The 23,378-nt window shown below is 40.5% G+C and overlaps 1 protein-coding gene across 1 annotated transcript in view; it reads left to right on the plus strand.

Annotated features, from left to right (window-relative positions):
• Window positions 1-23,378, plus strand: part of BPTF (bromodomain PHD finger transcription factor) — a 178,463-nt gene that overhangs the window by 103,518 nt on the left and 51,567 nt on the right. Inside the window, exons 11-18 of the mRNA XM_011931095.1 lie at window positions 2,288-2,467; window positions 4,086-6,396; window positions 11,633-11,757; window positions 13,256-13,384; window positions 16,077-16,227; window positions 17,789-17,831; window positions 21,880-22,126; window positions 22,859-23,010. Coding sequence (XP_011786485.1) covers window positions 2,288-2,467; window positions 4,086-6,396; window positions 11,633-11,757; window positions 13,256-13,384; window positions 16,077-16,227; window positions 17,789-17,831; window positions 21,880-22,126; window positions 22,859-23,010 — 3,338 coding nt within the window. The remainder of the gene's footprint in view (window positions 1-2,287; window positions 2,468-4,085; window positions 6,397-11,632; window positions 11,758-13,255; window positions 13,385-16,076; window positions 16,228-17,788; window positions 17,832-21,879; window positions 22,127-22,858; window positions 23,011-23,378) is intronic.

Here is a 23,378-nt window from a genome sequence, read left to right on the forward strand (position 1 = left end):
AGTGCAGTGGCACGATCTCGGCTCACTGCAAGCTCCGCTTCCTGGGTTCAAGCAATTCTCCTGCCTCAGCCTCCTGAGTAGCTGGGACTACAGGTGTCCGCCACCACACCCGGTTAATTTTTGTATTTTTAGTAGAGATGGGGTTTCACCATGTTGGCCAGGCTGGTCTCGATCTCTTGACCTCAAATGATCTGCCTGCCTTGGCCTTCCAAAGTGCTGGGATTACAGGCGCACACCACCATGCCCAGCTAATTTTTGTATTTTTTGTAGAGATGGGGTTTCACCATGTTGGCCAGGATGGTCTCGATCTCTTGACCTCAAATGATCTGCCTGCCTTGGCCTTCCAAAGTGCTGGGATTACAGGTGTGAGTCACTGCTCCCAGCCAAATTTTGTCACTCTTGGTTCGGTTGTCACTAACCACTTTTTAAAATCCTGTAGTGTTTTAAAACAAATCCCAGAAATCATGTTTCACCAGAAGTTCAGTATGTATCTCTACATAGACATTTTTTCCATAACCATCGTGTCATTATCACACTCAACAAATTAACTATAATTAATAAATTAATCATCTGATTTTCAGTCCATATTCCACTTGCCCTAGTTGTCTTAGAGATACCTTTTTACTGTTAGCAGTAAACCAGGTCCAGGCAAGGCCACACATTGCATTTCATGATGTTTCTTCAGTCTTTTATTCTGTTATATAAACTTCAAGGAGTCCAAGAACCATTCAAATAGATTATAAGAATTTATATACATACTTTTTTCCTTGGTAGAGGATCATAGTATTTATCCATTTCTAATAGGGTTCTGTGACACAAAGTATGTTAGAAACTACTAATATGGACTTTCTGGAATCATCGAACAGATTGTGATAATCCTTCATACATGAGTTTTCTTTCATTATATTTTTGTGTGTGTGTGACAGAGTCTTGCTCTGTCAGCCAGGCTGGAGTGCAGTGGAGTGGAGTGGACTGCAAACTCCACCTCCCAGGTTCTAGCAGTTCTCCTGCTTCAGCCTCCCAAGTAGCTGGGACTACAGGCTCGTACCACCACGCCTGGCTAATTTTTGTATTTTTAGTAGAGATGGGGTTTCACCTTGCTGGGCTGGTGTTGAACTCCTGGCCTCAAGTGATCTGCCTGCCTCAGCCTCCCAAAGTGCTGAGATTACAGGCATGAGCCACCACACCCACCCAAATTTTATCACTTTTGTTTCAGTTGTCACTGACCACTCTTTTTTTTTTTGAGATGGAGTCTCATTCTGTTACGCAGGCTGGAGTGCAGTGGTACGATCTCAGTTCACTGCAACCTCCAACTCCCAGGTTTCAGCGATTCTCCTGCCTCATCCTCCTGAGTAGGGATCACAGATGCGCACCACCATGCCTGGCTAATTTTTCTATTTTTAATAGAGACGGGGTTTCACCATGTTGGCTAGGCTAGTCTTGAACTCCTTGTCCTCAAGTGATCCACCTGCCTTTGCCTCCCAAAGTGCTAAGATTACAGGCATGAGCTACCACATACATCCAAATTTTATCACTCTTGTTTCAGTTGTCACTGACCACTTACTTTTTTTGAGACGTAGTCTCGCTCTGTCACCCAGGCTAGAGTGCAGTGGCGTGACCTTGGCTCGCTGCAGCCTCCGCCTCCTGGGTTCAAGCAATTCTCCTGCCTCAGCTTCCTGAGTAGCTGGGGTCACAGGTGTGCACCACCACGCCCAGATAATTTTTGTATTTTTAGTAGAGATGGGGTTTCACTATGTTAGCCAGATGGGTCTGAAACTCCTGACCTCAGATGATCCACCCACCTCTGCCCCGCATAGTGCTGGGATTATAGGCATGAGTCACCATGCCAGCCTGTAGTATTAATGTTTATCTTGTAGCTATGTTACTGAATTACAATTTTTTTTTTTTTTTTGGACACAGAGCCTCACTCTGTCACCCAGGCTGGAGTAGAGTGGCATGAGCCTCTGCACCAGGTCCACTTTTTTTTTTTTTTTAATCCTACAGTGTTTTAAAACAAATTTAATAAATCATGTTTCACCAAAAATGTTTGTACAAAGTTTTCTGAAATGTCTGAAATTCAGTCATTCCTTCTGTGTTTTAGGTCAGCCAGGCATATAGGATTATATGGTACCTTATACTCAGTAAGACCTTTGTACTTTTTTTTTTTTTTAATGAAAAAATGAAACATAACTTGCTGGAAAATACTTGTTTGTTTTCACTAAACTTGACATATTAAAGTACTAATACTGGAAATAACGTTAATTGTGCTGTACATGGTTCTTTTTAGCCAAAAATAATATGGATGAAAATATGGATGAGTCAGATAAAAGAAAATGTTCACGAAGTCCCAAAAAAATAAAAACAGAACCTGATTCTGAAAAAGATGAGGTAAAAGATTCAGATACTGCAAAAGGAGCAGACCAAAGTGAAATGGATATCTCAAAGATTACTGAGAAGAAGGACCAAGGTAAGGAGAGTCAGCTGTGGAGGGCAGCCTGGGGGTGATAAGAATGCAGTGGATCGGGGTCCCACCACAGGAAAGGTACTGCGTTGTGTTTTCTTGATAATAGCTTTATTAAAATGTAATTCATATCCCATACAATTCACCCAATTAAAGTGTAAATTCAGTGGTTTTTAGTATAATCACAAAGTTCAACCATTATCATGTCAATCTTAGAACATTTTCATAACTTTGAAAAGAAGCCTCATTCATACCCGTTAGCAGTTACTTACCAATCCTTCCCCAAAGTGCCGCCAGCTTAGCGGTCTGCTTTCTGTCTCTCTGGATTTGCCTATTTTGGACAGTCCATAGAAATGGAATCAGGCAATATGTGGTCCTTTGTGGCTGGCTTCATCCACTTAGCATGTTTTTAAGGTTCATCCATGTTGTAGCATGTATCAGTACTTTCTTTCTATTTCTGAATGATACTCTATGGATATGCCACATTTTGTTATCCATTCACTAGTTGACGGACATTGGGCTGTTTCCTCTTTTGGCTATTATGAATAATGCTGCTATGAACATTCATGCAGAAGTTTTTTGTGGCCAAGTGTTTTCACTTCTCTTGGAGATATACCTAGGAATGGAATTACTGGATCATATGGTAACTCTGTTTAACCTTTTGAGGAACTACATTGTCTTTTGTAACAAGTCATTTTTTAAAAAACTAGATAAGCTAAATAATGCATGTAGCTAGAGATATGTTATAACTGTAAAAGTCTATACAAGGCCAGGCGCGGTGGCTCAAGCCTGTAATCCCAGCACTTTGGGAGGCCGAGACCATCCTGGCTAACACGGTGAAACCCCGTCTCTACTAAAAAAAATACAAAAAACTAGCCGGGCGTGGTGGCGGGCGCCTGTAGTCCCAGCTACTCGGGAGGCTGAGCCAGGAGAATGGCGTAAACCCGGGAGGCAGAGCTTGCAGTGAGCTGAGATCTGGCCACTGCACTCCAGCCTGGGCGACAGAGCGAGACTCCGTCTCAAAAAAAAAAAAAAAAGTCTATACAAAATATTACATGAAGGTACTAGCGTGTGCAGTCGCCTGCCACATACTAAGTACTTTTTCATTATGGCATTCCATCGTTTTTAGATACTAAGGATCAGAATATTTAAATATTTTGGGGATGTATGTCTCATAAAGTTCAACACTATCCATTGACCAGGAACTTTGAAATATATGTTTAAGCTCTAGAGAGAAAATGAGAAAAATAGATACTTTAATATTTTTGGCTAGGCACAGTGACTCATGCCTATAATCTCAGCACTTTGGGAGGCTGAGTTGGGCAGATCACCTGATGTCAGGAGTTCAAGACCAGCCTGGCCAACATCGCAAAACCATGTCTCTACTGAAAATTCAAAAACTAGCCAGGCATGGTGTCACATGCCTGTAATCCCAGCTACTCGGGAGGCTTAGGCACGAGAATTGCTTGAACCCAGGAGGTGGAGGTTGCAGTGAACTGTGATCACGCCGCTGCACTCCAGCCTGGGCAGCAGAGTGAGACTCCATCTCAAAAAAAAAAAAAAAAGTATAAATTCCTCCGTTCAGAGTAAAAGTTACATTTCTATAAATGTCTTTGTTTCACAGATGTGAAGGAGCTTTTAGATTCTGACAGTGATAAACCCTGCAAGGAAGAGCCAATGGAAGTAGACGATGACATGAAAACAGAGTCACATGTAAATTCTCAGGAGAGTTCTCAAGTAGATGTGGTCAATGTTAGTGAGGGTTTTCATCTAAGGACTAGTTACAAAAAGAAAACAAAATCATCCAAACTAGATGGACTTCTTGAAAGGAGAATTAAACAGTTTACACTGGAAGAAAAACAACGCCTCGAAAAAATCAAGTTGGAGGGTGGAATTAAGGGTATAGGAAAGACTTCTACAAATTCTTCAAAAAATCTCTCTGAATCATCAGTAATAACAAAAGCAAAAGAAGGGTGTCAGAATGACTCGATGCGACAAGAACAGAGCCCGAATGCAAATAATGATCGACCTGAGGACTTGATTCAGGGATGTTCAGAAAGTGATTCCTCAGTTCTTGGAATGAGTGATCCTAGTCATACCACAAACAGACTTTATCCAAAAGATCAAGTGTTAGATGATATCTGCGTTCGGAGCCCAGAAACAAACTGTCAGAAACAAAATTCCATTGAAAATGACATAGAAGAAAATGTCTCTGACCCTGCCAGTAAAGGCCAGGAACCCAGTAAGAGTAAAACAAAAGGAAATGATTTTTTCATTGATGACTCTAAACTAGCCAATGCAGGTGATATTGATTCTTTGATCTATAAGAACAAAAAACTGCTCATACAGGAGGAAAACGGCACCATCGTTTCTTCTTCCAAGAGTGCTTTACATTCATCAGTGCCTAAAAGTACCAATGACAGAGATGCCACACCTCTGTCAAAAGCAATGGACTTTGAAGGAAAACTGGGATGTGACTCTGAATCTAATAGCACTTTGGAAAATAGTTCTGATACTGTGTCTATTCACGATAGCAGTGAAGAAGATATGATTGTTCAGAATAGCAATGAAAGTATTTCTGAACAGTTCAGAACTCAAGAACAAGGTATTGAAGGCTTGGAGCCATTAAAATGTGAATTGGTTTCTAATAGGTCCACTGGAAACTGTGAGGACAGACTGCTGGGTAAGGTAACTGAAGCAAATGGTAAAAAAACAAGTCAGCAGAAGAAATTAGAGGAGAGATCAGTTAATAAATGTAGTGATCAAATAAAGCTAAGAAATACTACTGACAAAAAGAATAATGAAAATCGAGAGTCTGAAAAGAAAGGACAGAGAACAAGTACATTTCAAATAAATGGAAAAGATAATAAACCCAAGATATATTTGAAAGGTGAATGCTTGAAAGAAATTTCTGAGAGTAAAGTAGTAAGTGGTAATGTTGAACCAAAGGTTAATAATATAAATAAAATAATCCCTGAGAATGATATTAAATCATTGACTGTTAAAGAATCTGCTGTAAGGCCATTCATTAATGGTGATGTCATCATGGAAGATTTTAATGAAAGAAACAGCTCCGAAACAAAATCACATTTACTGAGTTCTTCGGATGCTGAAGGTGACTACCGAGATAGCCTTGAGACCCTGCCATCAACCAAAGAGTCTGACGGTACACAGACGACCACACCTTCACCATCTTGTCCAGAAAGCAATTCAGTTAATCAGGTAGAAGATATGGAAATAGAAACCTCAGATGTTAAGAAAGTTACTTCATCACCTGTTCCTTCTGGAGAGGAATCTAATCTCAGTAATGATTTTATTGATGAAAATGGTCTGCCTGCCAACAAAAATGAAAATGTCAATGGAGAATCTAAAAGAAAAACCGTCATCACAGAAGTCACCACGATGACTTCCACTGTGGCCACAGAATCAAAAACTGTGATCAAGGTAGAAAAAGGAGATAAGCAAACTGTGGTTTCTTCCACAGAAAATTGTGCGAAGTCCACTGTCACAACCACCACTACAACGGTGACCAAGCTTTCCACACCCTCCACAGGCAGCAGTGTGGACATCATCTCTATAAAGGAGCAGAGCAAAACCGTGGTCACCACGACAGTGACAGACTCCCTGACCACCACAGGAGGCACGCTGGTTACATCTATGACTGTGAGCAAAGAGTATTCCACACGAGACAAAGTGAAACTGATGAAATTTTCAAGACCAAAGAAGACTCGCTCAGGTACAGCTCTGCCATCCTATAGAAAATTTGTTACCAAGAGCAGCAAGAAGAGCATTTTTGTTTTGCCTAATGATGACTTAAAAAAGTTGGCCAGAAAAGGAGGAATCCGAGAGGTCCCTTATTTTAATTACAACGCAAAACCTGCTTTGGATATATGGCCATATCCTTCTCCTAGACCAACGTTTGGCATCACTTGGAGGTATGTACTTTAAAATGTATTTGGGGAGGGAGAAAATTTTTAGAAGAATTATCTCACAAGAATATCTCATTTTTTAAAAATGAGATAATAGAGATAAGACAGGGAACATATATTAATGGCTAAAGATACTAATGGGAACAGGATACAGAAAGCTTCAAAACTGGCCAACTGGTATGTACTAAAGTTTTTGTAGGGAAAAATATTTAAAGACTTAAAATTTAAGACAATGTTTTAAAATGAAATTCAGTTTTAACTTTCATAAGACAAAAGGAACGTGTCAGATGTGATTGTTTTTGTGGTCTGATTTTCTGAATTACTGTTCTGGGAACAAGATAATCACCAACTTTCTGGAATGTTTGTATTTTATTAGGTAATTCGTAAAAAATAAGACATAAACATGCCTGTAAATTTCATAAAGCTTATCATAATGTGAAAATCTTCCTAATGTAGCTTATTTGCATGATAAACATTTGTTTTGGAGTTCTCTGTTACTTGTGTATGAATAGGTAGTGTCTAAGATTCCTTAGAAATTTTTTTAAACCCAGAAAGAGTCCTAATTTAAAATTTTTTGGGCACTTTAGGTTTAGGGGATGCGTCCTAAATAGATAGTGTTGGCAGTTGTAAAATCATGTAGTTTGATGTTGGGAAGGGATCTTAGAACTTCTTATCTTTTGTAAATGTACAGTGATTTGCCTGTGGCTACAGAGACACAGGAATAGTGCCCGGTTTTCCTAAATCCCAGTCTAGTACTTTATCTGCTATATCACATTTCACTTATTTGTCCTTGCTTTCTCCTTTTTCATGTCCTTGTCTTTATCTTTTCACCCCTGTAATTGAGAAGGATGGAACATAAACATTGAAAACATGAGAGTTCTAGGAACATCTTTAGAAATCAGAATCGGTCATAGTTGCAGTTAGATTTTGCTAGGATCCTCAGATTATTTCAATGAGTTACGGAGCCGTTTTCATTTCCCCTTAGGCTTCATTTTTGTGTGTCTTTTAATATTTTTCCAATTTCTTTAAAAATCACCCTTTTTTGGTTTCCTTTATATTACAATCAGCTAGTATTACAAAAAAAAGTAAGTACTCTCTGTGAAGGAATTCATTTATTAATACAACCAGTCATAGTTTGTTTGACCAAGTTTTTTATAACTCATCTTTTGATTTGAAATAAAATATCATCACTCCATCACACACTCAATAGAGACAGCTGAAAAGTACAATTTCTCTGCAGGGCCTGCAATGAAGGATTTGCAGAATCCTGCAGGGAATCAAGGAACTCTTCATTACAATTCATGGATTTATAGGATTACTCTGCACTTTTCTGCTTTCTTCATTGAGAGCGGTCCCAAAATGTGTCCTTGACTGTCCTGCAGGTAACTTCTTTCCCACTGGAAAAGTTACTGTGTACAAATACTTTAAATAAAAGTGACCTGGCAGTTGTGGAGGCCGACCTTTCTGCGCTTTGTATTCTGAAACGGAGGGTAGGCTCAACTGGGAAGCACTCTTTTCTGAACTCTCCAGCAGAGTTAGGCACTGGTCCTGATCAAGTGTTGCTCGGGGCCCTGTTCTGCACAGCTGAATTTCAGGAGCTGAATTTCATGTCTTAGTATGCACTATGGCGCAGTTTGTATTACTTGATTTCACATTTTTTAATGGAAGGAAATACCTTCCATTAAACATTATACATTTTAAATTGATACTGCCTTCAAATGTATGCTAACATCTTAATTTGCTGAAACAAATTTGAGAGAAGCATAATCATTTCTGTCTAATGGAGGCATGGGTAAATATGTAAATTGATCATGATTTTAGAATGCATTTTTAAAAAGCATATTGCTATAAAAAGCCATGCACGTGAAATGCATTTTTATCCTAACACTTGAATAGAATACATCTGATGGTTAGGAGTTAAGAATGCCAAAGATGCATGTATGATCTTTGTTATTAATGTTAAGGCTGAGCAATATTGGAAAATTTGTCTCATAGACTCAATAGGGCCTCTTTTTCCCTCCACACCATCCATTCCCTTATGCCCATCCTCCCAGGCCCTGATTCTGTGCTTCATTGTGACGTTGAACTGATAGTTGTCCTCCACAGTGCTGCCAGAGATTCTCCTAAAATGCCCCTCTATCCTGTGAATAGTCTGACTGAGCTAAGGGACTTGCTAAATACTGCAGCAAGGAGCGGGGAAGGCATTTGTCACCTGTAGATCACATTCATGGAAAGTACTTCCCTTTACAACCCATCCAGTACTGGATAAATCTCAGAGGACTTAATATATATACATACCCTTTAATGCTCTTCTTTAATCTTTTAATTTGGTACAGTGCTTTCTGGCTTCTGCCTTTCTCTCTCATGCCACCTTCATCTCTTTCTGTGCCTCCACACCCCTTCCCTCCAGTCATAAAACACTGGATGTGGTCTCTGGGAAGAAATGCGTACTCCTGCACACTATTCTCTTTAGTATATTTGTGCCCCTTGCCTTTGATCAGCAACTCCCATGCTCTTAACTTGTCCTTTGAGACTCCAGCAAAGCTGTGATCCTCATTCCCGAGCCAACTCAGATGTCCCTCCCTTGTCCTTTCCTCTCTTACAGCTCTGAGAACACAGACAGATTCTAGTTCACCTCTGTGTCCCCAACTCCTGTCACATAGTCTAACACATAGAAGATGCTCAAGTATTTTTTGAATGAATGCTTGAATGAGCAGACTTGCCATGCATGTGGTGTGTTCCTCCCTGGTGTTATTTCCATTTTAAAATAAGGATACTTTAAAGTCATTGTTTGACCACAGAGAATGAGGATGAACTTTTCCTTCCAAATAAATGTTTATTTGCTTTCTCCTATGACATTAAAGATCTCTAGGAATTACTATGGGGTATGGTCTGAAAGTGACAGACACTTTCCCCCTCTTGGGACATCCCTGCACTAGTTAATATTTCCCCTCGACCTGCTCTGTCTAGGTGAGAGGATTCATAGTGCAATAACACAGCAGAGAAAGTAATGGTGTCATAAGTGGATATGGGAAGTTAAGAAGCTGCAGCAACTTTTTGGCTAGAGCTTTCCCTTTCACAGTGTTCATTTTTCCAACTGAATACTGTCAATAGAAAGCATTGCTTTCTACACGGAAAGGGCAGGCACGGTGGCTCACGCCTCCTGTAATCCCAGCACTTTGGGAGGCCAAGGCAGGTGGATCACCTGAGGTCAGGAGTTCGAGACCAGCCTGGCCAATGTCATGAAACCCCGTCTTTACTAAATATACAAAAATTAGCCGAGCGTGGTGGCGGGCGCCTGTAATCCCAGCTACTCAGGAGACTGAGGCTGGAAAATCGCTTGAACCCGGTAGGCAGAGGTTGCAATGAACCGAGATCGCGCCATTGCACTCCAGCCTGGAGCAAAACTCCATCTCCAAAAAATAATATACAAAAATTAGCTAGATGTTTGGGCAGGCGCCTGTAATCCCAGCTACTCTGGAGGCTGAGGCAGGAGAATCACTTGAACCGGAAGGCGAAGGTTTCAGTGAGCCAAGATTGCTGTACTTCACTCCAGCCTGGGCGACAGAGCGATACTCTGTCTCCAAAAAAAAAAAAAGGGGGGGCATTGCCTTTTGCATACAGAGTTTTTGAGATTTACCTTCCACATCTATTAGAGGAGGACATTATTTTATAGGCTTTGTCTACACCATAATCAACCGCTGAGTTCATTTAAGTACAGTGAAAATGTCAACAAAATATTCATTTACACAAAGATATAATGAATTCCATTTTAGGACATGATATTTAATGCAGTTAAGTAAATTTATTTTGAAATACATTTTGAGTATTTTTAAAGAATGTCTAAAACGTTTAATAACTCCATACACAATATACACAATGTTTAGAAACAAATATGAACACAGAGAGATTTGTCTGTTGATAAGTAATACGGTATTATCCTTTCTCTTTCTTTTTTTTTTTTTTTTGAGATAGAGTCTTGCACTGCTGCCCGAGGTGGAGTGCAGTGGAGCGATCTCAGCTCACTGCAGCCTCCGCCCTCCGGGTTCGAGCGATTCTCCTGCCTCGGCCTCCCAAGTAGCTGAGATTACAGGCACCCGCCACCATGCCCAGCTAATTTTTTGTATTTTTAGTAGAGATGGAGTTTCACTATGTTGGCCAGGCTGGTCTCAAACTCCTGACCTCATGATCCACCCACCTCGGCCTCCCAGAGTGCTGGGATTACAGGTGTGAGCCACTGCGCCCAGCTGATAATTTTCCTTTTTCTAATATTTTATTACTCATTGTAGAATTCGAAAACTACACTAATGCTGTTAAAGTTTTATTAGTGTTAGCTTTATTCATCATCTAGTTGTTCATGTTTTGAAGAACCACCATTTGGATGCAGAATGTTTTTGTCCATTTAGAAAGGTCTTACTAGATTTGTAAGATGTTTTTGGTTTAATTAAATTAAATTTATTTATTTATTTATTTATTTTGAGATCAAGTTTCACTCTTATCCCCCAGGCTGGAGTGCAATGGTGTGATCTTGGCTCACTGCAACCTCTGCCTCCTGGGTTCAATTGATTCTTCTGCCTCCAGCCTCTCAAGTAGCTGGGATTACAGGCGTGCACCACCATGCCCAACTAAGTTTTGTATTTTTAGTAGAGATGGGGTTTTGCCATATTGGTCAGGTTGGTCTCGAACTCCTGACCTCAGGTGATCTGCCCGCCTCGGCCTCGCAGAGTGTTGGGATTACAGGCGTGAGCCACCGCATCTGACCTCATTTTATTCTTTTAGAAAATTTAAACATTTTCAGGTTTTTTATTTTTGCAAAAGTTAGGATTTTTCCTTCAAAACTCCTTTATCACATTTAATAACAATTATCTATTTCTCTATATTTAGTCCCCAAAATTTTCCTAACAGATATTTTGGTATTAGGTTAAATTTATAAAATCTTCATGAATTTTTGCCTTATCAACCTTACAATGAAACATTCTCATTTTATAAATTTCTATGGCATTTAAAATGGATATAGACCCTTTTTAAAAAAAGTTAGGTGCCTGTTATGCCTATGAACAAAGAAGTTTTTCTTTTAAAGGACATATAATACCAAAGTCTTACAAAACCATATTATAAATACTGAAGTCCTAATGAGGACAAGAAACACAGCCCTTCAGTTTAGTAGAGTGAATATGAATGTGTATGTCTGTGTGTATACATGTAGATATATATATATGGATTTCTTTGGTTTTCCTTTCAGATATAGACTTCAGACCGTAAAGTCCTTAGCTGGAGTGAGCCTAATGTTACGGTTACTGTGGGCAAGTTTGAGATGGGATGACATGGCGGCCAAGGCTCCTCCAGGAGGAGGGACTACACGGACAGGTAAGGGGAAGGGGAGTTATTTTCTAATTTAAGTTTAAAAGCCAAAATCACAGGCCAGGCACGGTGGCTCATGCCTGTAATCCCAACACTTTGGGAGGCCGAGGTGGGCGGATCACAAGGTCAAGAGATCGAAACCATCCTGGCCAACATGGTGAAACCCCGTCTCTACTAAAAATAGAAAAATTAGCTGGGCATGGGTCCCAGCTACTTGGGAAGGTGAGACAGAAGAATCACTTGAACCCAGGAGGCAGAGGTTGCAGGGAGCTGAGATCGCACCGCTGCACTCCAGCCTGGCAACAGAGTGAGACTCCGTCTCAAAAACCTTTAAAAAAAAAAAAAAAGCTAAAATCACTTGCCTATTCACTTAATTTTAAGTATCTCTGTTTTCTTATTAAAATATAATGTATTGGGCACGGTGGCTCACGCCTGTAATCCCAGCATTTTGGGAGGCTGAGGCGGGCAAATCACAAGGTCAGGCGATCGAGACCATCCTGGCTACCATGGTGAAACCCCATCTCTACTAAAAATACAAAACATTGGCCAGGCATGGTGGTGGGCGCCTGTAGTCCCAGCTACTCAGGAGAATGGCGTGAACCTGGGAGGTGGAGCTTATAGTGAGCCAAGATCACGCCACTGCACTCCAGCCTGGGTGACAGAGCGAGACTGTTTCAAAAAATAAAAAATAAAAATAAAATAATAATAAAATATAATGCTTGTATTTAAAAAATACAGTTTTGGCCATGTGTGGTAGCTCTCACCTGTAATCGTAGCACTTTGGGAGGCCAAGGCAGGAGGATCACTTGAGGCCAGGAGTTTGTGACCAGGCTGGGCAACATAATGAGACCTTGTCTCTACAAAACTCTAATTAAAAAAGAAAAAAAAATCAACTAGGCCTGGTGACAGGTGTCTATAGTCCCTGCCACTTGGGAGGCTGGGGCCAGGAGGATTGCTTGAGCCAGGAGTTCAAGGTTGCAGTGACTATGGTCCGCCAGTGTCCCTCCAGTCTGGATAACAGAGCAAAATGCTATCTCTAAAAAAAAAAATTATTTTCACATACAGCTTTGTTGAAGTTTGGCACATGCTATAAAATCCCAGGGGCCAGGAGGGAAGGTTCAAATTATAAAATGAGTCACTTATGTGTGAACCAGTCTACATTTTTTAAAAGATACTTATTATTGTTTAATTAAAAATTTAAGACTTCTGGAGGCCTGTTCTTGCTGCTTCTGTCCTAGGCTTTTTATTATTTTGATTGAGTATTTCCACCGGGAGCTCAGCTATACCCAGCAGCATTTTGTATCATTTAGAAATTTGCAGTGAGGAAGAAGCTGGGTATTGTTGCAGTCTAGCAGTGATCCTGTTAGATGTTAGTGATCCTGTTACTTAGTCAGATGTTTCCAAAAGTTTATTCCATGTGTGTCTTTGAAAGCACCAGATGTACCTTTTTAGTCTCTGAGTATTGCAGTTGGTTATTAATACTGTGTGAATTAAATCACCGTAGAAACATCGGAAACTGAAATCACAACAACAGAAATAATTAAGAGGAGAGATGTTGGTCCTTACGGCATTCGATCTGAATATTGTATCAGGAAAATCATTTGTCCCATTGGAGTTCCAGAAACACCAAAAGGTAAGGAATAGAAGGAATTATATTCTTTCATTATTAACCTGTTAGCCATGTATTTTATGAATTGAAATTTGATATATTCTTTTCTTCTCTCTGTTCACCTTTTAAAAAAGAAATTTTTTACAACTGCCAAATTTTGGAAATGATATTAAAGTAATAAACATAGGAAGATTCTGGTAGAAACACACTGATGCCTATGAGCCTTGTTCCAAGCACAGCAAAGGGCTATAATAATACCTCTTGTAATTAAGATGTGAGACATTGCCTAACCACAGACCAGCAGCTCCTAGAGAGCAGCCATCTCGTCTGTCTGGTTTGTTGAAGTCCTGGTAACTAGTACCGAGTTTAATATGTAAATGGGTCAATAAAGATTTCTTAAGGATTAAAACTATTGTGAAATACTTCAGTGCTCAAGGTAGAGATAATCTAAGAGGCATGAAGAGTTACTCAAGAAATGTTTATAGAGCACCAATACAATAGGCACTGGGTGGCAAATACATAGAAGAATGAGATTTGGCCCCTAATCTCAAGGAAGCAAAGAAAAGCTTATAGTATTATAATACCAGTGTTATATGTGTTGCAATAAGATAAGAAAGTAATGTTGGAAAAGAAGATTAACACTAATTTATAGATAATTATGAATGCTTAGAAAATTCATGAGAATTAAAAGTATTAGCACTAATAGGAGTTCATTGTAGTATCCAAATTGAAAATATATAAAGTCCATGTTATTTTATGTAAACAATAAAAATATTTAGGAAAAAACCTCGTAAGAAATGTATAAAAATATAAAAAGGCCAGGTTCAGTGGCTCACACCTGTAATTCCAGGACATTGGGAGGCCAAGATAGATGGATTACTTGAGCCCAGGAGTTTGAGCCCAGCCTAGACAATGTAGTGAAACCCCATGCCTACAAAACATACAAAAATTACAAAAATATTGGTAACGTGCATGCCTGTAATCCCAGCTACTCAGGAGGCTGAGGCCCGAGAATCGCTTGAGCCTGGGAGGTGGAGGTTGCAGTGAGCTGAGATCACACCACTGCACTCCAGTCTGGGCAACAGATTGAGACTCCATGTCAAAAAAAAAAAAAAAGAAAGAAAAGAAATACAGGCCGGGCATGTGGCTCAAGCTTGTAGTCCCAGCACTTTGGGAGGCTGAGGCGGGCAGATCACTTGAGATCAGGAGTTTGAGACCAGCCTGGCCAGCATAGCAAAACCGTGTCTCTACTGAAAATACAAAAAATTAGCCGGGTATGGTGGTGCACACTTGTAGTCCCAGCTACTTGGAAGGGTGAAGTGGGAGTGGGAGAATCACTTATACCCAGAAGGCAGAAGTTGCAGTTAGCCAAGATTGTGCCAGTGCATTCTAGCATGGGCAACATAGTGAGACACTGTCTCCAAATAAATAAATAAATAAAAAGATAATGTCCTTAGATAGAAACATAGTGTTTTTATAAAAGTTACCTCTCCCCAAATGTATACACTTAATTTTTGAAACTTGATTAAATTAACTTGGGAGTTCTTAGAGAATAACCTTTGGAAAAGAGCACCAATGAAGCAACACCTGTTCCTAGTGGGTGATAAATTTTAGCTTAATTAAAACAGAAGCCAGGCGCAGTGGCTCACGCCTGTAATCCCATCACTTTGGGAGGCCGAGGCGGGTGGGTCTTTTGAGGTCAGGAATTCAAGAACAGCCTGGCCAACATGGTGAAACCCCGTCTCTACTGAAAATACAAAAATTAGCTGGATGTGATATTACACACCTGTAGTCCCAGCTACTTGGGAGGCTGAGGCATGAGAATTGGTAAACCCAGGATGGGGGTATTGCAGTGAGCTGAGTTCACACCACTGTACTCCAGCCTGGGCAACAGAGTGAGATTCTGTCTCGAAAAAAAAAAAAAAAAAATCACAGGGTCATCCTGGCACAGAAAGAGCTCTGTTGATGGGCAGAGAAACAGATGAAAGATGTCCCTGACAGGCCTTCAGTCTCCTTGACCCACAGCCTTTGATGCAAACCACTGCAGCCCCCTAAAATCACTTTTCTTTGATTTGTATCCCTTTGTACAATTCAGGTCCTGCTACCATTTCTGTTTCTTTCTGCTGCTTCCTTGTGATTGAATATATGGGGAGGTTCAATGCTTGTCCCTCCCTACTTTTTATTTTTTAAATCTTTTTATGAGGAGATTTTATCTATTCTTAGGTTTCAGATCTCCCCTTTATATTGGTAAATCCCCCTTCTCTATGCGGTGATAGGGAAACACATATTGTATACCCAAGTGTGAGAAGAACATGCTAGTCTTTTGTAGGAAGTTGAATTCGTGTTGGGGTCTGGAGGATGAATTGACATTAGTCAGATGAGCAGTGGGGGCTAGGAATAGTGCTCCAAGTGGAAGAAACAGGTTGTATAAAGGCTAATAAGCCTTTTATTTTGGGGGTCAGCAAACCACAGCCCATGAGTCTTGGCCTACCCTGCTTTTATAAATTTGATTGGAACACAGCCACATTTACTCACTTATGTGTTGTCTTTGGCTGCTTTCATGATACAAAGGCACAGCTGAGTAGTTGCAGCAGAGACCATCTGGCAATTTAAGAAGGAAAGTTTGCCAACCACTATTTTTCGTGATAGAAGATGCCAGAAGTACTTTAATTTTAGAAGCAATATTGCTTAAAATATTCTGATTTCCTTTCCAAAGAAACACCTACACCTCAGAGGAAAGGCCTTCGATCAAGTGCACTGCGGCCAAAGAGACCAGAAACGCCCAAGCAAACTGGCCCTGTTATTATTGAAACCTGGGTAGCAGAAGAAGAGCTGGAATTGTGGGAGATCAGGGCATTTGCTGAGAGGTAAGGAAATGGTTAATACCTGGTCAACTATTTGAAGATTTTATCACTTCAGAATCAAGAAATTACTTTTTTTTTTTTTTGAGACAGGATCTTGCTCTGTCACCCAGGCTGGAGTGCAGTGACACAATCTTGGCTCACTGCAACCTCTGCCTCCCAGACTCAAGTGATCCTCCCACCTCAGCCTCCCCAGTACCTAGGACTATAGGTGCATGACACCAGGCCCAGCTAATGTTTGTATTTTTTGTACAGAGATGGGGTTTTGCTGTGTTGTTCAGGCTGATCTTGAACTCCTGGGCTCAAGCGATCCACCCAACTTGGCCTCCCAAAGTGCTGGGATTACAGGCATGAGCTACCCTACCTGGGGTGAAAGAATTATCAGTTTAATCGTTTATTCAGTGCAGTAAAGTCCTAGCTTGACTTTACTCCACCTTTGATTTTAAGTGCTAGCGGTGAATAGTTTAGTAAGGTCCTCTCTCTCTTTTTTTTTTTTTTTGGAGACAGAGTCTTGCTCTGTCAGCTGGGCTGGAGTGCAGTGGCACGATCTCAGCTCACTGCAACCTCCGCCTCCCGGGCTCAAGTAATTCTTCTGCCTCAGCCTTGTGAGTAGCTGGGATTACAGGGGTGTATCACCATGCCTGGCTGGTTTTTGTATTTTTTGTAGAGACAGGGTTTCACCGTGTTGACCAGGCTGGTCTCGAACTCCTAACCTTTAGTAATCCACCCGCCTCAGCCTCCCAAAGTGCTGGGATTACAAGTGTGAGCCACCGCACCTGGCCCTCTCTCTTATTTTTAATGTGTTGCCCATTTGTCGATTTTTAATTACCATAATGTTTTATCTTTATTTTTTATTTTGTTTTATTTTTGAGACAGAGTTTCGCTCTGTCCGCCAGGCTGGAGTGCAGTGGCGCGATCTCAGCTTATTGCAACCTCTGCCTCCCAGATTGAAGCAATTCTCCTGCCTCAGCCTCCCAAGTATCTGGGAGTACAGGCATGTGCCACCACGCCTGGCCAACTTTTTTTTTTTTTTCCCCAAGACGGAGTCTCGCTCTGTCAACCAGGCTGGAGTGCAGTGGCGCAGTCTCGGCTCACTGCAAACTCCACCTCCAAAGTTCAAGCAGTTCTCCTGCCTCAGCCAAACGGCCACCACCACGCCTGGCTAATTTTTTGTATTTTTAGTAGAGATGAGTCGAAATCCTGACCTCAAGCAATCCACCAGCCTCAGCCTCCCAAAATGCTGGGATTTACAAGCATGAGCCACCGCACCTGGCCTGAGCCACTGTGCCCGGCCCTGGCTAACATTTGTATTTTTAGTAGAGATGGGGTTTCACCATGTTGGCCAGGCTGGTCTTGAACTCTTGACCTCAAGTGATCTGCTTGCCTCAGCCTCCCACAGTGCTGGGATTATAGGCATGAGCCACCTCACACAGCCAAATGTTTTGTTTTTAAATTGAGATAATATCATACCTTTGTATGATGTGAAAATCAACCAGATTTCACTTATATTAGATGTCAGATGCCTAATAAGGTAGTTTCTGATAAGTTTCTCCTTTTTTTCCTGCAGAGTGGAGAAAGAAAAGGCACAAGCAGTTGAGCAACAGGCTAAGGTTAGTGAACAGAAGAAGGCAGAGGACATCAAGGCCCAAATGGAGGCTCTTTCAAAACAGCAGCTCTTGACTTCCCATCAGCCGGGGGAATTGGTCCTGGTCCCACTTGACAACATACATACATTTTTTAGCCAAATTCATGCACACCCATGCACAGTAATGATACATTCTTGTGGGTTTTGGTGATTATTTTTTTGAGACTGTGTCTCACTGTCACCCAGGCTGGAGTAGATCACAGCTCACCGAGCCTTGACCTCTCTGGTTCAAGCTATCCTCCCACCTCAGCCTCCCTAGTAGTTGGGACTACAGGCACACACCATCATGCCCAGCTAATGTTTGTATCTTTTGTAGAGATAGGGCTTCACCATGTTCCCCAGGCTGGTCTCAAACTCCTGGACTCAAGCGATCCACCTGCCTCAGCCTCCCAAAGTGCTGGGATTTTAGGTGTGAGCCATTGCACCCATCCAGGTTTTGTTTTTTTTTTTTTTTTAATGTATCTCATGTATATCTTATTGTCATTATTTGAAAACAGCTCTGTGGATACACCAAGCTGTGGTATTGTAAAAAGTATACATATCTGGAGGACATCTGAAATAAGATTTCTATTATTTATTATCTAAATTTAGAGTTTCATGAGTAATTTCTGAAAATAATTTTTTCTTGTGCATTTCCAATCTGGAAGATTTCTGTGATCTATGAAAAAGCAAATTATACTAAAACTCCATAAGAGTTTGTTGTAATTGATTATTATAAAGTTAATGATGATTTCTTGGTGTTTTCATACTATAAATATTGTGCCAGGGCCAGACGCAGTGGCTTATGCCTGTAGTCCCAGCACTTTTGGAAGTCCAAGGCAGGAGGATCCCTTGAGTCCAGGGGTTTGAGACCAGCCTGGACAACATAGGGAGACCCTGTCTCTAATAAAAGAAAAAAACCAAATTTTAAATATAAAAATACAATGTACTATATGTGCCTAAACATTGAGGACCTGAATAAAAGATGATGACCACTTACTTCTATTGAGAAAATACTCTAAAAGTTTTTACCAACTTCAGTATATAAACATTGAGGATACAGGTGAATAGATATATCTATATACAATATTATTAACATAGTTATACATAACTATTTAAAAATCACATATAAACCAAATTATTTGTTTCAAACCAGTTTTCCCTCGCATTTTATAAAACATTTTTTCAAACTCTTATATATCTTTCAGTTTACTATAAGTCCTTATCTTCACTTACATCAAAGTTTGAGATGATACCACTTTTGGGTTCTATGTATGATGCTGTCTGTCATAGGAAATCGATCACTAAACCCAAATATCTGTAACAACTGGCTAGTTGTATTTTTTTAAATTTTATTGGGTGTGTTTTCTCATCTCTGCAATGTAACCTAATGTATTACTTTTTTTTTTTTTCTTTCTTTTTTAAACAGGGTCTCACTCTCTTGCCCAGGCTGCTGGAGTGCAGTGGCACAATCATGGCTCACTACATTCTCAATCTCCTGGGCTCAAGTAATCCACCCACCTCAGCTTCCCAAGTAATTGGGACTACAGGCGTGCACCACCATGCCTGACTGATTTTTGTAGTTTTTGGAGAGAGAGGACTTTTGCCATATTGCCCAGGCTAGTCTTGAACTCGTGAGCTCAAGCAATCTGCCCACCTAGGCCTCCCAAAGTGCTGGGATTACAGGCAAGCACCACTGCATTTGGCTGTAATGTACTTTTTTTTTTTTAAATTTTTTGAGACAGAGTCTCGCTCTGTTGCCCAGGCTGGAGTGCAGTGGTGCGATCTAGGCTCACTGCAAGCTCCGCCTCCCGGGTTCACGCCATTCTCCTGCCTCAGCCTCCCGAGTAACTGGGACTACACGTGCCCACCACCAGGCCTGGCTAATTTTTTGTATTTTTAGTAGAGATGGGGTTTCACTGTGTTAGCCAGGATGGTCTCGATCTCCTGACCTTGTGATCTGCCGGCATGCCTCGGCCTCCCAAAGTGCTGGGATTACAGGGGTGAGCCACCGTGCTCAGCCAATACATTACTTTTAAAAATCTATTTTAAATGATTATTTGTGAAGATAGCTAACACTTCAGCTTTGAAGGCATATTCTCCAATAAATGAGTACTAATATATCTGTTCTATTTCTCTGCCTCCTTTTTTTTTTTTTTTTTAAGGAGATAGGGTCTTGCTCTGTTGCTGAGGCTGGAGTATAGTGGTGAGATCATAGCTCATTGTAACTTTGAATTCCCGGGCTTAAGGTGGTCCTCCGGCCTCAGCCAGGATCCTGAGTAGCTGGAGCTGCAGACGCACAACCACACTCACCTTTGCCTCCCTCTTTTTTTTTTTTTCTTCTTTCTTTTCTTTAACTGATTTAATCAAGTGATGTCTCTAAGAGTAGAAAACTAAACTCTTTTTCTTCTGAGGAATGAGGAATTATGTAAAGTACTTTATATTATATTCAGGTGTATAGGATAGGTACAAAAGTAGTCCTAAAAAAATTGGATGTGATGTCATAGGTGAGCAGTTTGCAAAGGCAGGAGATAGTGGTGCAGCATTGGAATTTGATTTTAGCAGACATCCCAGCGTCACCCTTAACTAGCTCTGTGGCCTTGGGCCAGTTCCACAACCTCTCTAGTTTCTTGTTTCCTCAACTTATAATGAAGGTAAAGCATCTGCCACCAGGTTTGCAATAAATTTCACCTGTTGTTTTACATGTGTATGGTCATCACACCACTGTTGATAAGCTGTTAGAAAAGTTTAGCAGTCTGTAATAAAGATATACAGAATATCTTTAATAACTAGTTTAAAAGATCATATTATACAACTCTGTATAGTATAAAGTGTTTTTCTATAAAAATATTTGAATGTATAATATAAAACTATACATTCTAGCTTGCTTGATTGGAGATTTGCCAACTTTAATAATAGTGTCATTAACTATTGACATGCTTTTTATAGTTGGATAAATTAACATTACAGTGAAACAGAAACCTTTCACAGCTCCATTTGTTCTCAGCTCTGAATCTCAACACTGAGCAGCATGGTGTTTCTGTCTCCAGTAAGATGACCCACATCTCTGTTGTTTTCAGTCTGAAACCTTGGATATTTGTACAAGCCAGAAAAACTTGATAAAATATTTTCTGCTATGAACAGCTTAGTACTTTTAATGTAATATGTGTGGTATAGAGATATGAAAATACTGCCTTCATAGATAGGTACCTTGGAGGAATTAAATGTATGAGTCGGGTGCAGTGGTTCACGCCTGTAATCCCAGCACTTTGGGAGGCCGAGGTGGGCGGATCACAAGGTCAGGAGATCAAGACCATCCTGGCTAACACGGTGAAACCCCGTCTCTACTAAAAATACAAAAAATTACCCGGGGGGGTGGCCTGTAGTCCCAGCTACTCCGGAGGCTGAGGCAGGAGAATGGCATGAAACCCAGGAGGCAGAGTTTGCAGTGAGCCGAGATCACGCCACTGCACTCCATCCTGGGAGACAGAGCGACTCAAAAAAATATATATGTATATGTGTGTGTGTGTATATAGCCTTCATCAAGAAATTAAATTTAGGTTTGTTTGTGTTTTGGTTTTTTTTTAAGAGTTTGAGTCACTCTTATCACCCAGGTTGGAGTGCAGTGGCATGATCTCAGCTTACTGTAACCTCTGCCGCCCGGGTTCAAGCAATTCTTCTGCCTCAGCCTCCCGAGTAGTTAGAATTACAGGCACGAGCCACAGTGCTCAGCTAATTTTTGTATTTTTTGTAGAGGTGGAGTTTCACCATATTGGCCAGGCTGGTCTCGAACTCCTGGCCTCAGGTGATCTGCCCACCTCAGTCTCCCAGAGTGCTAGGACTACAGGTGTGAGCCACCGCAGCCAGCCATAAATAAGGGTAAATTTACATGGGCATATATTTTTGGAAGTAAAATATTTCAGAAATGTAGTGGAATTTCTTAAGGTGAGAGAAATTGTGGACAGACTTGTAGAATCGTATTGTTTTTATTTAGAACTATTTTGATTCATGTTTCCTCTCCCTCACTTTTATAGAAACGACTGGAGCAGCAGAAGCCAACAGTGATTGCAACTTCCACTACTTCCCCAACGAACAGTACAACCAGTACCATCTCTCCAGCACAGAAGGTTATGGTGGCCCCCATAAGTGGCTCAGTTACAACTGGAACCAAAATGGTACTAACTACTAAAGTTGGATCTCCAGCTACAGTAACATTCCAACAAAACAAGAACTTTCATCAAACCTTTGCTACGTGGGTTAAGCAAGGCCAGTCAAATTCAGGTATACAACTATGATTAAATAAAAGATTACTTTGGTTCAGGAAAAAGAATTTTCAACCTTTTAGCTACTGAAATGAAACATTTTTTTAGAAGGTTGTTTTTCTTTTGCAGCCAGTTGAGCAAACAAGCTGTAACAGTTGGTTTGTTACAAATAATGTTCATAATATTACATTAGCAAACTCCTCTCTTACATTATTTCACTTTCAACATTTACATAGTTCACTTTGGAGAGGAATGTTTTTATTAAAAATACAAAATGAGCCACATTTCATGCATTGGTGCCCTTTCCTAGAAGTCACTACGTTGCTGGTTATTTTAAATCTAAAGCTTATTAAATGTCTTATACCCCATTAGCCACCAGCACAGCTGCCACATCTGCTACAACCATTGCCAGCACAGGTCAGACGTTCCAAATTACAGGCAATCCAGTCACTATGGCAGGAAAAGTAATTACCAAACTGCCACTTCCTGCAAACAGCAAGATTGTCGCTGTAAATGTGCCAGCAACACAAGGAGGTAAGGGAAATGTGAAGAGTTTTAATTCACATTTGCCAGATCATACTGTTGCCATTATTTTTCATCTCCTTTTCACTGATTTCAGTCCTCGGATCTCACATTCTATGTAGCCCACTATGAAACCCTGCCACACGTAGTTTCTCCTCAACAACCGAGCAACACGTAATGCTTTCTAATAAAGTGACAGTTTTTAATTATGGCTTCATCTTTTTTTAAGGCGTTGTTCAAGTACAGCAGAAAGTCCTGGGTATCATTCCATCAAGTACAGGTACCAGTCAGCAAACCTTTACTTCATTCCAGCCCAGGACAGCAACAGTCACAATTAGACCCAATACCTCAGGCTCTGGAGGAACCACAAGCAATTCACAAGTAAGAATTCTTACCGATGTACTTGGTTTGATGCATTGAGCACATCACATTGTTTTTATAATGGCTTCTTCCAAGATTAATCCAACTCAGTTTCCTTTGCCTATTACTGAATCTATGACAGAGTACTGATTAGGAGAAAAATCTGTTATATTTCTGATAAGTGAAAATGATACATGAAGTTTTCATGTTTAACATTTAGTTAATGACACATAAGTATGATTTATGAAGAATAATAATTGCTTTCTAGGATTTTATAAAGAACATTTTTTTTTTTTTTTTTTTTGAGATGGAGTCTTGCTCTGTCGCCCGGGCTGGAGTGCAGTGGCGCGATCTCAGCTTATTGCAACCTCTGCCTCCCAGATTGAAGC

This window comes from Colobus angolensis, unplaced genomic scaffold (genome assembly GCF_000951035.1).
Source record: "Colobus angolensis palliatus isolate OR3802 unplaced genomic scaffold, Cang.pa_1.0 Scaffold1, whole genome shotgun sequence".
NCBI classification, from domain to species: Eukaryota; Metazoa; Chordata; class Mammalia; order Primates; family Cercopithecidae; genus Colobus; species Colobus angolensis.